General features: G+C 38.8%; 1 protein-coding gene and 1 long non-coding RNA gene across 2 annotated transcripts; both read right to left on the bottom strand.

The window, feature by feature from the left end:
• Positions 1–992: 992 nt before the first annotated feature.
• LOC137860990 (uncharacterized) lies at positions 993–9417 on the bottom strand. The gene is made up of 4 exons (XR_011099301.1): positions 9238–9417; positions 8635–8668; positions 3120–3324; positions 993–1144 (listed from the first exon to the last, which is right to left on the bottom strand). It is a non-coding gene; the product is annotated as an uncharacterized lncRNA (long non-coding RNA).
• Positions 9418–9612: 195 nt separating this feature from the next.
• CCL20 (C-C motif chemokine ligand 20) lies at positions 9613–11910 on the bottom strand. Its single transcript, XM_068692404.1, has 4 exons — positions 11651–11910; positions 11288–11402; positions 10419–10496; positions 9613–10131 (listed from the first exon to the last, which is right to left on the bottom strand). The coding sequence occupies exons 1-4, from the start codon at positions 11724–11726 to the stop codon at positions 10104–10106; spliced, it is 297 nt and encodes a 98-aa protein (XP_068548505.1). The 5' UTR covers positions 11727–11910; the 3' UTR covers positions 9613–10103.
• Positions 11911–14616: the final 2706 nt, after the last annotated feature.

Genomic DNA, 14616 nt, shown 5'->3' with positions numbered 1-14616 from the left:
TACCAAAGAGTCGATCTTTATGCAGAAATGGCTGTAGATCATCGACAGGGGGAAGCAGCCAACATCCTTTCATTTCATCAGTCTCACAGCCTGTATCATTGGTGAGGGGTCACTAGAACAAGGTTCCGGTCACTGTCTAACAGTACGTGACTTCTGTGAAACACTCACAGGGCTCCCTACAGCTTCACTTTGAAGACAGACCTTTGGTTCTGCAAAGCTAGGAAGTAAAATACAATGGCCAGTTCCAGGTTGTCTGTGAGACATGACTGGGGTTTGGTTTGATCTTTTGTCTCGTTCATATGTGGAAGGTTGGTTATCTTGAGGCAGATAGGAAATATTTTCATTGAAAACAATCTAAACAGCTTTACAACAGAACTGACTTATTTGGAATGACACTGTTCAAAAACAACTTTTTGAACAACCCCTAGTCTTGGCGTCTTCTAGTGTCTTAACAGTTTTTTATATTTGTTTAGCGTAACATGTAACCACCTCAATTATTCTTTCTAGGCATAAATATTTTTCTGTTCTTTTAGCTTAAATGATGCTAACAATGAACATGCCATGGGCACTGCTTCTATATTAACTCCTTCCTCTCTGTTCTTTGCAAACATTCATGCAGCCTCTCTGGTGTCTTCAGTATTAGTTAACACCATCTAGAAGTGTTATGTGTGATTTGTAAGTTAAATTTGAAGGCTTGGTACTTCTATACAGCATAAATGAGGAGTATCTGCTATTTTAATATATTTTCTACAATAAGCCTCCCTTCAGTCCTGTACTTCAGGATGGTATTTGCGTCATTGGATCAATTACTGTGGTATTCTTGAGAAATATTTTTTTTTCAAGGTTTTGCATACCATATACCAACAAGCTTGTTTTGTTTGTTTTTCATGAGGCATGGAAAGGACAAACTCAGCCCAGTCTGAACAGGGAAGAGGGAAGTGGAGCAGCCACAGAGCTCTGTAACAACAGCTCCTTCCATGTTCTTGCCTTACTTTCTCCCTGTAAATCTCCATTCAAACACTCATCTCACAGCTTGTCATCATCAGGAGTAAGAGGTAATGATGCTGATGACATTATCAGTCAAATCAGGCCTCGACTCTCATCCGCTTTCCTTGCTGGCATGATGGCATTGTTTACTCTATTCCTACATAAAAAATAGAAAAAATAAAATGCTGACTATCTGAGAAGGTGGCGAAGAGCTATGCTATTCTGGGATGAACTTTTTCCCAAAGTGCCACTGTGGATAGGCTTGCATGCAAAATAAATAGATAGTAACTAATGGTATGTGACAAAACAGAACTACAGCTCTGGTGCAGGTAGGATTATCCATGGAGACTTTTGGCAGCATAGGTAACAACTGTAGGGAAAGGAAGGACTTCAACACAGCTAATTGCTTAAGGGCTAGGCAAGCAATGATGCACAAAAGTAGGGTGCCTGAGCTGAAGTCCATACCACTAACCCTGCACTATTAAGCATAAATGCTAAGCTTTTTAGAGTTCATGAAAACAGGCAACAAGTGCATAATTTTAGAAAGATTTTTTTTTCAGCTGCTGGGGTAAAATTGTTTCCTGAGGATTTTCAGCATCCAAAAGGTACACGCAGCCTCTGAACAATGGAAGGCCAGCTTTGAAGACTCTATGCACACTGTAGAGAGTTCAAAAATATCTGCACTGCAAAGAAAAGACATGCTGAGACATCCACTCAGGATCTGCAGCAATGTAATCAGCTTTTATGTACAGAGATCAAAATTATTGATGTTATCAGCTTGGAGAGATAACATACATCAGTTGTGACCTGTGCATTTTTGCTTATGTCAGCAGTCTGCAGGAGTGGCTGAAAGTTAAGATACTATAAACCTCACTATCAGTCAGTATTCAAAAGCCTTTGAAAGGCTGCAGTATACATTTATGTAGAGTGCTGGAGACAACTGTGTTGAATAGTGTGAAGTAAAATTAATATGGTTACAACGAAGAGCTTCCTTTTGAGAACTGTGGGTTCTTTCTGCCAACACAGATTCTCCAAATCTCTTTTCTTGACCCAAAGTACCATCCTAAGAAGAGTAAGAAAGTGTTTCTGACTCAAACACACTCTTGCTTGCAGAGAAGAGCGGGTTTTAGGCTTCCTGATTTGAAGTTGTATCATGACCCACTTGTTCCGAAGTAGGTCAGTCTGTGGTAAGCTGAACTAAATCAGAAAGGCCAGCCCAAGAGTTTGAGTTAAGGGAAAGATGTAGAAAGCCACTTCCTATGTCTGTTATGTCAGTAATGGGTGCAGTGAATTTTTACTAAGGGGAGTTTTTTATTCTGTCCTTTCTCATAATTGTAAGGTCTGGCAGATGCAGAAAGACTGTACTGTGATATTTCCTTGTTTCTGCTTGGTGAATTAAATGGGTTTGGCTATTTTTTTTTTCAAGGTTGCTCTATTCTGGCATAGGGATCCTGCTTCCTCTTAGTGAAACACACACCTCTATACTCATACACTTCCTTCTGCAATGTTAGCACTCCTTCTCACTTCTGCTCTGTTATTTCCAATGCTAACCATGGCACCAGAGCCATGAAAATGTTAAAACTGTCATATTTGTATGTGGAAGATGATTTTCTAGGAGTTTTCAGTTTGCCAGGTAAGAGCCATTCTGGGAGAATGAAAGCATGTTATGCTGTAAACAGAACACTCTCTTTCCCAAAGATTCTGTTTTTCATCTTTGCCTGGCTGGTTTCATCAATTTAATATTATACCCAATAAAGAGAGAGAGTTGCTATTTGCCTAGGAAATATGTTGCAAGTTTCTGTTCACACGAATAGATACATATGTGGTTTACCTACAATGAGATAATAGCAAGCACTAGAAAGGAACATCAGTTCCGTTCTGTGCTCTTTTGTCCATCTACTTGTTCTCACACTGCTTACAATGTCACGTGCAGTCAGGCTCATTCCATATATTCTTACATCCTTCAGTCAAATTTTCACTTAGCTAAAATATAATTTCCTTTCCTTTCCTTCCCTTCCCTTCCCAAGGGAGAGCTTTCTTTCCTTTTAATCTTAACACACTGATAGGTAGACCTGGCAACAAAAAAAATCAAAGGAAAAAACCACACACACAGTAAAATGTGTTTGTCTTACCCCCCTCTGAGAAGAACTCAGAAATGCCTTTAATCTTTCTTTCCACAGTCCAGACTGTGGGGTGCTGAAGACCTTTGCAGTGGAGAAGAGTCCTGTACCAGTCAGTCAAGGCAGCAAAGCTGACAGCATCAGGTAATTACACAACTATTCTGTGGTCAGATTGTCTGAGCTGCAAGATGAAAGCCAGCGAGGTATCCGGATGCACCTAGTAAGGAAAACAGAGGAGTACTTCTACAGTTACCTAACACACAGTCGAGTCAAACTACTTTCAGTCAGGAGGAAGCAAAAACCTTCCTCAGGTTTTCTACCAAGTCTACAATAGAATTGATGAATATAAGTCAGGAAAGACACTTTGCTTTAGAAAACACAGCTTCATTAAAGTCAAACTGTGTTTATTTCACCACTGCTTTTAATTAAAAAAAAAAAAAAAAAAAAAGTCAAAATATCACATTTGGGCTTTTATATTTAATTTTTATGATTCCAAAATGCATTAAGCATTTCACATAAACTCTCATGTTTTCCACATTTCTGTAGTACTATTGCATTGTCTCTGTGTTTCTTGTTTTGTATGTTTTTTACCATCATTTTGATGTAATTCATATATAAGCATATATATGTGCGTATCATGTATTCGTTGATTGTAATTGGCATTAATACAGTACTACCCACTTTAAAATTAACCAAATATTTTTGCCTACTCCTGTAACAATTTGGAGCAATGCTATGGAGTGAGCATCTCTGAGATTTGTGTTATTTCAGACATCTTTGATATGCATTGTCACTGAAAGATATTTTAACCATTTATTCCTAGTCATAACAATCTGAAACACTCAAATGCCCACTGGAACACAATCATATTTTTCAAGCAGCTCTAGTAAATGTTCACTGAAAAAAGCAATCACTATAGTTGGCCAGTCTGCCAAAATACCATTATTTTTCACATTTGCATAACATTTTACATTAAGATTTGTTTTGTATTCCTTACATTCAGCTATATAACAAAGCTTATTCGTGTGTGAAATCCTATGACATTTGAGTGAATAGTTCTTACCAAACTGACCACTCTGCAGCTCTGATTTTAGCTGCCACATTGAATCTATCATTCTCAAATTCCCATTTGCCTACTTTTCTAGTTTATAGTTTTCTCACTAGCTTTCATACCTGATTAATGATGCTGCAAAGATATTAAACTGCTAGTTTAATCTTGACACTGTAATTGACGATTTCACTGTAAATTGAGCCAATTACTTGAACCCATCTCCACTGACACAATTCTAGTTAGACTGACCGTTTAGTGCATAATACCTTGCTATTTCCCTGAGTTATGAGTATAGAGCTATTTACAAATTTCTGATGTTCCTCTCTCCTTGATACCTAATGATGTTATCTACTGTCATTTCAGTGTTTGCTATATGAATTCTTGGTACAGAGTTCACCCCCTTGCAAGCAGTGTTCCTTCAAGAACAATCTAGGTTTTGATTACTGTTTATCATCTAGAAAACACAGGGGGAGGATGTAAAATTGAAAATTAAATTGTTCTAGTCTGTCCTACACATAAAATTGTTTTGCCTTGGCTCATGGCCACAGAAGACAACTTGCATCGCTAACATACCTAAATGTTGAATCAGAAATAAGAAATACTTTGTGCTCTGTTTCATACATTTCAGTACACACTTTCACTAAACATAGTACCCCCAACTCTTTGTCTAAGTGAAATATGAGTAAATTTATATGTGTAGAAATTAATGATCTATTTCGTGAATCCTAGTGATTACATCTCATACATTCCTTTGAAAGCTTTCTGATATTAACAATTGGGAAGGAATCAGTCTTAGCAGAACACAAGTAAGAGTCTACACAATAGGAAGCCACACAAGTTCAGCTCCCGTTTCCTTCAGTGACCTCTCCTGAGAGGAAGGTAGTGCTTTCTATTTGGATTTTCACATCCCTTTGATGGCACTATTAGTCTAGGGAAATCTGCCATGTGCAATGCCTCTCTTCCTCACTGCTGTGTGGCTGTGACAATAGGTAAAAATCCCTCCAATATAGGCCATACACTGTATACACATACATACAAGTATACCCAGCATAATTCCTTGTATGGCCACTCTATACAGCATCCCTGTTTCTTCAAGTGATCTCAATCCAGACTATCAATTTTCTCCTTGCAACAAAAAGAATATTAAAAATAATTTTTAAAAAGTTTTTAATTTAAAGTTACGAGTAGCAATATTTCTGGAATATGGAAATGTAGACATGAATGCTTACAAACAAAATTGTTATTTTATTTTGGGGAGTTAAACTGAATTCATATAAACAAAATTATGGATATGCTACTGTAAATTTGTTAACAGCAATTAATAATAGTGTTTTAGATACTACATTTCCTGTGATATATTTCCTTTTTAAGCATACAGTATTCTAAATTTCACCTGTAATTACATTAATTGCGTATTTAGGATCACATAATCTTTGAATAATGCTGTAAGAAGAACCTCTTTTTGACAAAAGATTATTAAGTGCCTGGCTTGACTTACAGTAGCTACATGATCTAATATGTATTAGCAGCCATAGTCTAATTAGCACCATGCCTAATACGTAATAGCAGCCACAGCATATCTGTTGTATACCATACTTTAATCTAATGCCAGCAACTCTTGGTTAACTTTGACTGGAAGTTATCTGCATTAATAACACACAAGAAACAAACAGCAGTTTAAAAACCTTTAGCAGAGTTAGGACTGATGCACTACCGAAACAGTGTAACCACAAAATCTTAGGGACAGAACTTAGTTTTGCATTTATGTAAATTTGTACGACTACAATTGATCAGTAAACTTGCCATACACGGTGACTGCTTTTAGTCCAAAGGCTAAAAAATGCTTTTATGAATTATATTTTGGGAAAGGATGTTGCTTATAGCACAGTATTTGGGATAACTCTGCCAGAGCCATAACATAGCTGTGATCAGCAAATGATCATCTGTTTTATTTTGGAGTTCATCCAGCTGGGTTAATGCCATTAAAATCAAGTGACAGTTTCATAAGTCTAAAGCCTTTCTAGGTTCACAGGTTCCCTGACTCACTTCCCAATAACATTACAGCTGAACAATGCATTCCTGTTTAGAAGTCAAGTTCAGTTAGCACACAGGCTCACTGGCATTGGTAACTGAAAATAACTGACCAATTATCAACAGTCCTACAAAAGAGCTAAAAGCATCACTGTCACTAAGCACACGCAGTAATGGTCAATTTTCAGTGAGACAATGTACTCGAAAGCATGCATAGCTCAGGCTGAGAAGGACTTCACCTATTTCTCTTGGACTTTTAAGTGCTTTTTGACCTGCACTTTGTGTAGAGGGTGGAGGAAAAAAAAAAAGAAAAAAAAAAAAAAGATGAGAAACAACAAAGTGTCTTCAACTGATGGTTAAAGGCTACAATCAATAGAATAGTAATTCAACAAGTAACTTCAAGTAACTTGTTAGTACTTGCCCAACACATGAGATATGACAGGTTTTATGTTTTAATGGCAAGATGAAGTCAGCATAGTGCTTACAACTCCTTAGAAAATCACTGTCCGTGCAATACTAAATTGTTTTTGTCATCAGCAGCTTTGCTACCTTTCACTAACACCCACTGTTTGTTTAAATGCGTAATGTGCAGTAGAAGATAAAAATGCATACTAAGAGCAATTCCTTGTTGCACACCATTTTTTATGTGTATTTTTTCCCTGAGATAAATTCACAGGACCATATGCAGATGTGACAGTATAATATTTAACTAAATTCCCACTAACCAAAAACAGATCCAAGTGCAGAACTGAAAGAGATCCCGTCAGTCACACATCAGACTATACTAACCAATAGTGGTAACTATTAGTGGTAATACTGCTAACTTCCTTTAAACTGATAATTTACACTATAGTAATTACAATTTCACAGTTATTCTGACAACTGCTCTGAGTAACAGGAGCCCTAGGAGGCATTTTCTTCTGTGTGTAAGGGCAGCAGTCACAGTTGGTTTGTGCTGGAGTAGGAGAAGAAATATTAGGAAATTAATAAATATGATTCCATACATGAAGAGAATGTTTTCTGACAAAGATCCCAAACTAACAAAATACCATTATGTACTGACTTGGAATGGCATGAGAGAAAAGGAAAAAAAGAGAATTAAGGAAAAACCACAGAATGTAAACACATGCACAGAGTCAATAATAATACACCAGCAGGTACAGGAATCACTGAAACATGGTCTCAACACAGCAAAAGCAGTTAAGTTTGGAACTGCAGTATGAAGTTGTGCTGAGGCTTTTATGGGAAAGCTCTCACACTTTTTCTCCAAATTATTTCCAAGCTCTAATAAAACTCTTTTTTTTAGCATTTTGCAAGAGAAAGTTTGTTTGTTTGTTTTTAATAAAGTGGAGGGAAAAATCTACGAATGACTGTCTAATGATGCACCTCAGATTGTTCGGCAGTGCAAACAAGCTGGGAGGCTGAAGATATAAAGCAAAAATAAACAGCTACACAAATGCAACAACCCTACCAAAGAAGCCTGTCTCAAGGTCTTCCTAGAAATGGTCACTATTTGCAAAGCTGTCAGAACTTTTACTGGTGATTTAAGGCTACTTACAAAAACATGCTTCCGACCTAATCATTTTGAAGATGCTTGCTTATAAAGCCTGCTCGCGTCCCCAGAAATTCATGACAGGACATGCTGTTTTTGCATAGAACTTCCTACCAGTTGCCTAACAACCTAATCAGTCAGTGTTATTGAACATATGAACCAATTTCCAGGTGATTTTTTTTATTCCTTCAATGAGATTGGTTATGCAACTATACATGTACAACTACAAAGAAAGGAACTTACAAAAAATCCCACTCGAAACAGATCTGTGGATAAAGCACCTGGGTTTTTGTGGAGAGAGAGCCATGGCTGACTCGATGGAAGGGGAGTAACAGAAGCAATACGAAACTCACGGCCCCAATTTGTGACTACAAAGAGCCACCCACAGAATTTCACATCAAACTTCACTTTATTTTGCTCTTCTGCTTTGAATTCCCCAGCGTGGACTCCAAGCTTTTCTGAACAAAATTCATACATAGCACTGGTTCTTAATATCTCCACAGCTCTCTGCAGCTTGTCTTTCACCACTGTGCTGCCCATTGCCATCTTCCTATCAATCCCACTCCACATCCCCTCTCCTTCACAGATCAACCTCAGCACCCATATTAGTGACAGACACAGCATTTACCTTTCTGTTAGCAGCTACCAAATAGTCTTTTTTCCTCTTATCCCACCACTCTTTCAAAACACCCTACACACCCATACCCAAGGTGGTCTTGAATATGAATCCATTCATTGTGTCCATACTGTTTTGCTGGTGCATGATTTAGCCCACGTGCTCCTTGAGCCCACCCAAGAGCTTTGGGGTTTACCCCAGTCCTGTCGAGAAGTTCTGGGAATTCCGAGGAAACGTGCTGATTAATTACTTCTCTGGGAGGGTGATAGGTTCTTACCTCATATCCTTAATGTAAGGGACATGGAATCCACCTGTTGGAAACTTAAGCAAATTAATCTCACACTTTCAGACCTTCACCACAGAGAATCGCTGGTTCCCAGATTTGCAGGACCAGAAGCAGATTGCATAAGTTCTGGCAAGTTTTAAAAGCAGAATCAACAGCCTTATCTCTCAGCTCCTCTCTCAAGGATGCTAAAAATAATTTTGAAATTAAATTTTAATTAATTTTTCTATCTCCATGACTAAAAGGTACCTAAAACCAAGGCATAGATTTATCTGCCAAATTCTGGTGCTGACACTGAGTACACCTACACAGCCTACTTGCTCACATCCCTGAAGTCTCCGAGCCATGTAATAGCAGCTACAGAGCCGAGTAGTCTTTCCTGATTCACCAGCACTCACATCCTACCTACTCCATGAAGACCTACTACTTTTATCATGCATCATTTGTACTGCATTAGTGGCTGCAGACCTCCACCAAGAGATCCTGCACCAGGAAAACCTCATTATGCTAAAAGCCACCCTGAGGAAACACATAAAGGGAAGGAAAGAACTGCAAATTCCTCCTCCAGAGATGAGTAAGTTGAGGGCAGACACTTACCATAATCATAAGCCTTGTCAGCAGATGAGCTAGAACCTTGCCCTGTGACAATGTGTTTAACACTTCTCCTGCACAAACAGAGAAACCAGTAAGAGAAATTCCCTCAAGTCTCATTAAATGAGATTGAGCTAAAAAACAGGTCTTCATGTTAAGCAAAAGCTTTGTATATAGCTGCCATCTGGGTAAGCGGAAGGAATTATATCCTATGGAGTTCACAGCTACCCACCTGGCAAACACAACCAGGTGGACACCGGCTTTATCAGGGGTTAATACACTTGAGTAGTCATTTCAGCTGGGGCTCATGAGCAAAGGAATTTATTTTGAGGGAAAGTCACCTTTTTCAATTACAAAAACAAACATACCACACAGAATGCAGTTTTTAACATTTATTTTCAACTCCAGTTTCCATTTTTTCCACAAGCAGACATGAACAGTTGTTCAAAAAGTATTATAATGCTAACTACAGTTAAAAGGAACCTTTTGGGACAAGAAAGTGCTAGAGAAGTAACAAAATAAAGAGAATAAATATCCTTTACAAAGGTTTACACATGCTGAGCAACACAAAAATACTGTGCAATAAACCTACTACAATTCATATTCTGTACAACAGCTTAAGGTACTCTTTACTAAATAGTACTCATGTCATATTAGGAATACATTAGTAAACATAGAAACTTTAACAAAATGCTTAATTCAAGCAAAACAGCGATGCAATATGAATCAACGAGAAGTTCAACGGTTCCAAAGAAGCCAGAGATGGTGGCGAGTAAGCACACAACAGTGTACAAGACGATGATCTCAACCAAGAGGTTGAACCTAGTGGTTCTTCAGCCACGACTGCGTTTAGTTCCCTGCTGGAAACCGTATCACATTGACATCTTCTTTAGCTTGTGGCTGTTGAAAAGAACAAGAGAACACAAATAATCACCTCAGACATAGATCAAATACATGTTACTCTTTCCAAGATATAGCACCTGCTGAGAGAATAGGTCAGGTAGAAAAAGGGACATGTGACATGACTGTCCCTGAGAGGACTCTTAAAAAGGAATAGGCACATCTGACAGGAGATGGAAAGAAAAATCAGTTCAGAATTGCCATCAGAAGCTGCCTTCAGGAGATGTAAGTGAAGAACTTTCATACATGCTCCATTTTCATCAACTTAGTAGTTTGTAGATTCTTACCTCAGGAAAAGAAGGTGCTTCTTCACCCAAACATCCTTAGGGTTTACGCAGGCTTTCAATCCACTGAAAGTGTGGAAACTGGAAAATAAACAATGATAAAGAGATCAATAAATAATCATTAGAAATCCCTGCCAGTAAGTACTGTGAAGCTGCATTTAATCAAAAGCATGCACCATAGTTACTCTACATAATGAAGAGCAAGAGCTTTTGTAAATGCCAGTTCAATATGGGATGCTACACAACCCCTTCAATACTATATGAAAATAATAATAATAACAACCACCACCACCACCCACTGAAGCTTAAATGTAATAGCTTCAGTCTCAGGAGCCATTTCTTGCACCATGAAATGTTAAATTTGTTCTAACTATTGAGACAAATAACTTTTCTAGGTGCAAGAAATAACATATAAGACTAAAGAAAACAGTTGCTGTTATGCTAAGGTGAGAGATCACTTGGGGGGGAAAAATTATGATCTCTGAATTCAGAAAAGTCTCATTTGCACGTTATGTGGTTCATGTGTGTCTGTTAACAAGTTTTGGCAAGGAAACACCCTGTATTGAGTAGGTACCCTCAGCTGTAGATTAAGCACATCCTTGTCTGCACAGGAGATTCCTAAACAAATCTAGATTGTACAGCTGTCCTATGAGTTAGTAGTCTCTATCAACTACTGGTTGGATATTTTCTATACTATCACTATATGCAATTTAATTAGTTAAATTGACTTTTGGGAAGAAAAAAAAAAGAGAGAGAGAAAGAACAAGAAAAATCACACTTCTAGCATTCAAATAATTGATCCTGCCCCAATAGGCATCCTAAGGTTAATACATGACAGTCAGAAAAACAGGATCATCTGAAAAGTAACCTACATGATCGCATCAATATCGCAGACTTCGCTGGAGAGCTGTTCAGTATAACCCTTAATGGCCCACCGAGGCAGACGGGCTTTGGTGTAAGACAGACAGCAGTCCTGGTTGCTTTGTGCTGGAATCAAGGGAAAAAAAAAAGTTAATAAAATCTATTTAGATCATATTTCCATGCTGTCTAGCACCCACCCACCCCCCAGCTATTCAGCTCCCCTTCAACAGAGAAGGAGGATTAGGCAGTATACTTTGCTGAATTAATGCCCTTCTCCATCATCCTGAAGCCAGTACGCACACCCTGGTGTGGCTGGCATAGTGCAAAGTAGCCCAAGAGCTGCATCCTAGGGCGGCGTGCCCAAGCGCACTCACCTTGGGAGGTACTGCACAGCAGCAGGAGCCCAAGCAGAGAAGCCAGGACCAAGCTCTTTGTGCTGAAGGCAGACATTTTCACTCTAAGCAGCAGCTGTGCTCCAGTGAGTGCTCTTTCACCACCTGCCTGTCCTGCCAAGCTTGCCTCTCCTCCACCTGCTTATAAAGCCGCAGCAGGAGCCACGGGAATTCACACGCGGGCGGGTTCCACTATCATCACTGGGTTTCCCCACGGCAAATTCCATCATGCCCAATACAACCTCAGCACTCCTTCCTGGTGCTATAACCGGAGATAGCGTACAGGGGAAATTTTTTTGTTGTTTTTTAAAGTAGGTTAGAAGATTCAGCCAAAAAGAAAAGGAAATAAAAGGCTGTGAGGTAATGGTTCTGTGGGTGAAACATGTATTTTTAGGGGTAAGAGTGTGGGTTGTGAAATGAGGAAAGTTAAATGTAGGTAACTGAATGTTACCTACCAAAACTGTGTCTTTGCTGTGTTCTATTTTAATAAGCACATTGTGGCGGTAGAGGGAGGTGGGCCTAGCCCAGACAGATTCATTTCACTATGGTATCGCCTCAGAAACTGGGTAACTATCTTTAATTATGCCAAAAGACTATATTAATATTTACAGGTTGGCCAACACAGTAACATCAGACTTTCCAGATGACTGCTTTGTGCGCTGTAGATTGTAATACTGGCAGGGCCCACATGGGCCAAGTATTCATGGAAATTAGTTTTGTTTAGTTTCTTCTCACTGTCATCACTTTTTGCCTGTTCATTACAAATCTGAACCATTTCATTAGAAACGGACTCTATACTGTTCCAAATGCATTGATGCTACCTCATAAGCCATGGTTGCATCTTGTTTGCTCCCCGTGCCATACGGCACCCAAATACTTTTAATTCTGAACATTCAGCTAAAACACGCACAGTCCTAACAGGGCCTCTCATGGCTCAGAAGAAACCCATGCAGAGAGATTATGTCATTGCACTAAGTGCACTGTTTGAGCTGCTGCTGAAAGCTGCTATTTCCAGTACCATTCAGTGACCCCCGTATAACGAATGTGACGGCTGCAGGCCACGTCCTGCTCTGCTGCTGCACAAAGGAGCTGTTACCAGCTCCAGGTGGTTATAGAGTAACCTGAGCTTTAAGTAGCTTCTCTTAAGTTAGAGCTCAAGGACGTGGTCAGAAACTGTTCAGAATGACATACCCTCTATTCTTTGTGTATTGCTGATAACTTTTTGCTTTCCACAAATGTAGCTTATTTATGGATCACTTATTTCTAGACTGACGGGTATTAAGCAATGGTTAGCAATGATCAATTCTCCATTTACCCCACTGTCACCATTTTTTCTTTTTCTTTTTTCGATTTTTACTGTTGTTCAGTGACAGCCTGGGATTTCTTTTTATTTATTTATTTTTAAGGGAGAAAGGCATGCCACCCAGTTTCTGCCAAGCAATAAGATATGAAACTTAGGCATTGGGTTATCAACCCTCATTCCTCCGCTTCCACCCTCCCATTTCACTCCAGCATTGATACTAGTAAGGTGTCCATCTACTTTGGAAAGAGAATTTTCTAAGATTGTTGAGACAGTAACCATACATTCTTATCCATAGACTAGCATCACAATCATCAAAAGCACTAGGGAAACAATGGTTTAAAAAATTGCTAGCAAAGCCTTCTAAAAAGGAAATCAGTTTGTCTCCTTTATTGATAACATACTTGTTATTCCTTAAGTCCAACTCTTCTCCTGTTAGATTGGATATTCAAGACATAATTGATCAGGACTATAACGTTTCTTTTTTAAGATGTCCTGCCTAATCAATAAAACTGACATTTTGTCTAATAAAACATTGCTATTAGACAATATTACTACACAATACTACATAATTGTATCACTAAGTAGTATTGAGTTGCAATTATATTATTTGTTAATGGTATTAATATATTAGCATTAATACATAATTCTTATTTTATTATTATAAAAAAGAATAACTAGTAAGTACTATTAAATTGCAGTTCTGCTGCCCTTCCTCCTGCACTGAGTGTTAAAGTATAAACCTATCCTTCTTTACAAGTTTCCAAGCAAGTCTTACAAGTTTTCTTCTTACTCCAGCCTGCCATGCCACCTTTCAGACAGTCCTGGTGGATTGTCCAGTGGGTTGTCCACAGGATCTGCCCCCAGTTTCTCTGGAGGCTTAGGGACCACAGGACAGCGTCACCACTGCCTTGAAGCAGCTGTACTCCTCCTGGCATAAGACCATCCCCGTTCCTTCTTCTATACCTCATTTCCTACCTTATTCACTGTTTGTTTTTTTGTTTGTTTGTTTTCTTTTAAATCTTTTCTTGAACCCACCTTTTCATCACTCCTACATCTCCTTCCTCTGCCTAAACTATTCCTAAGTAAACAAATCACCCCAAATTCCTTTTTTCTCATTTGTGCCAAATCTGTTCTCCCACCACCCCACCCAAATTCAGTGCTTCTGACACCATTATCTAGGCCGTTTCAGCTTAACATATTATTACTGAAACCATCACCTAGATGGAAGTAGCCTTGCACCTCAAGCCCCCCTTCTGACTCTATAGTTGTATTTCCTTTCTAAACAGTGCTTTTTGGACACAGTCTTTTCACCAGATCCTTGACACCCCTACCTAATCCTGATTAAGCACAAGCAGTTTGGACACCAGAGCAATGACATAACCCAGCTAACATTCTCCCCATGCTTCTTCCCTCAGGCAGTTTCCATCACACCTCTGGTTCCTGTCTGAGCCCTTCACGACTGTTGTGCCTGGTGTCACAGGCAACTGCTGCTCCTTCCAAGACAAAGTTTATTTGATTTAGGAAAATTCAATTAAGATTTAAAACAAATGCCATCGTAAGGGCCTCAGCTTCAGGAGAAAATTTCACTTTGCTTGTACTTAGTGTGTACAAAGTACCCTCAGTATATTTGCACATAGTTAAAAAT

Source organism: Anas acuta, chromosome 9 (assembly GCF_963932015.1).
Source record: "Anas acuta chromosome 9, bAnaAcu1.1, whole genome shotgun sequence".
NCBI lineage: Eukaryota > Metazoa > Chordata > Aves > Anseriformes > Anatidae > Anas > Anas acuta.
This window is presented reverse-complemented; position numbering and strand designations above follow the sequence as displayed.

Coding starts and splice junctions, on each gene's coding strand:
- CCL20 (XM_068692404.1), bottom strand. CDS start 11,726: ATGTCTGCCTTCAGCACAAAGAGCTTGGTCCTGGCTTCTCTGCTTGGG. Junction 10,497..11,287: donor TGCGATATTGATGCGATCAT/GTAGGTTACTTT, acceptor TTTATTTTCCAG/TTTCCACACTTTCAGTGGAT. Junction 10,132..10,418: donor AAGCACCTTCTTTTCCTGAG/GTAAGAATCTAC, acceptor TCTTTTCAACAG/CCACAAGCTAAAGAAGATGT.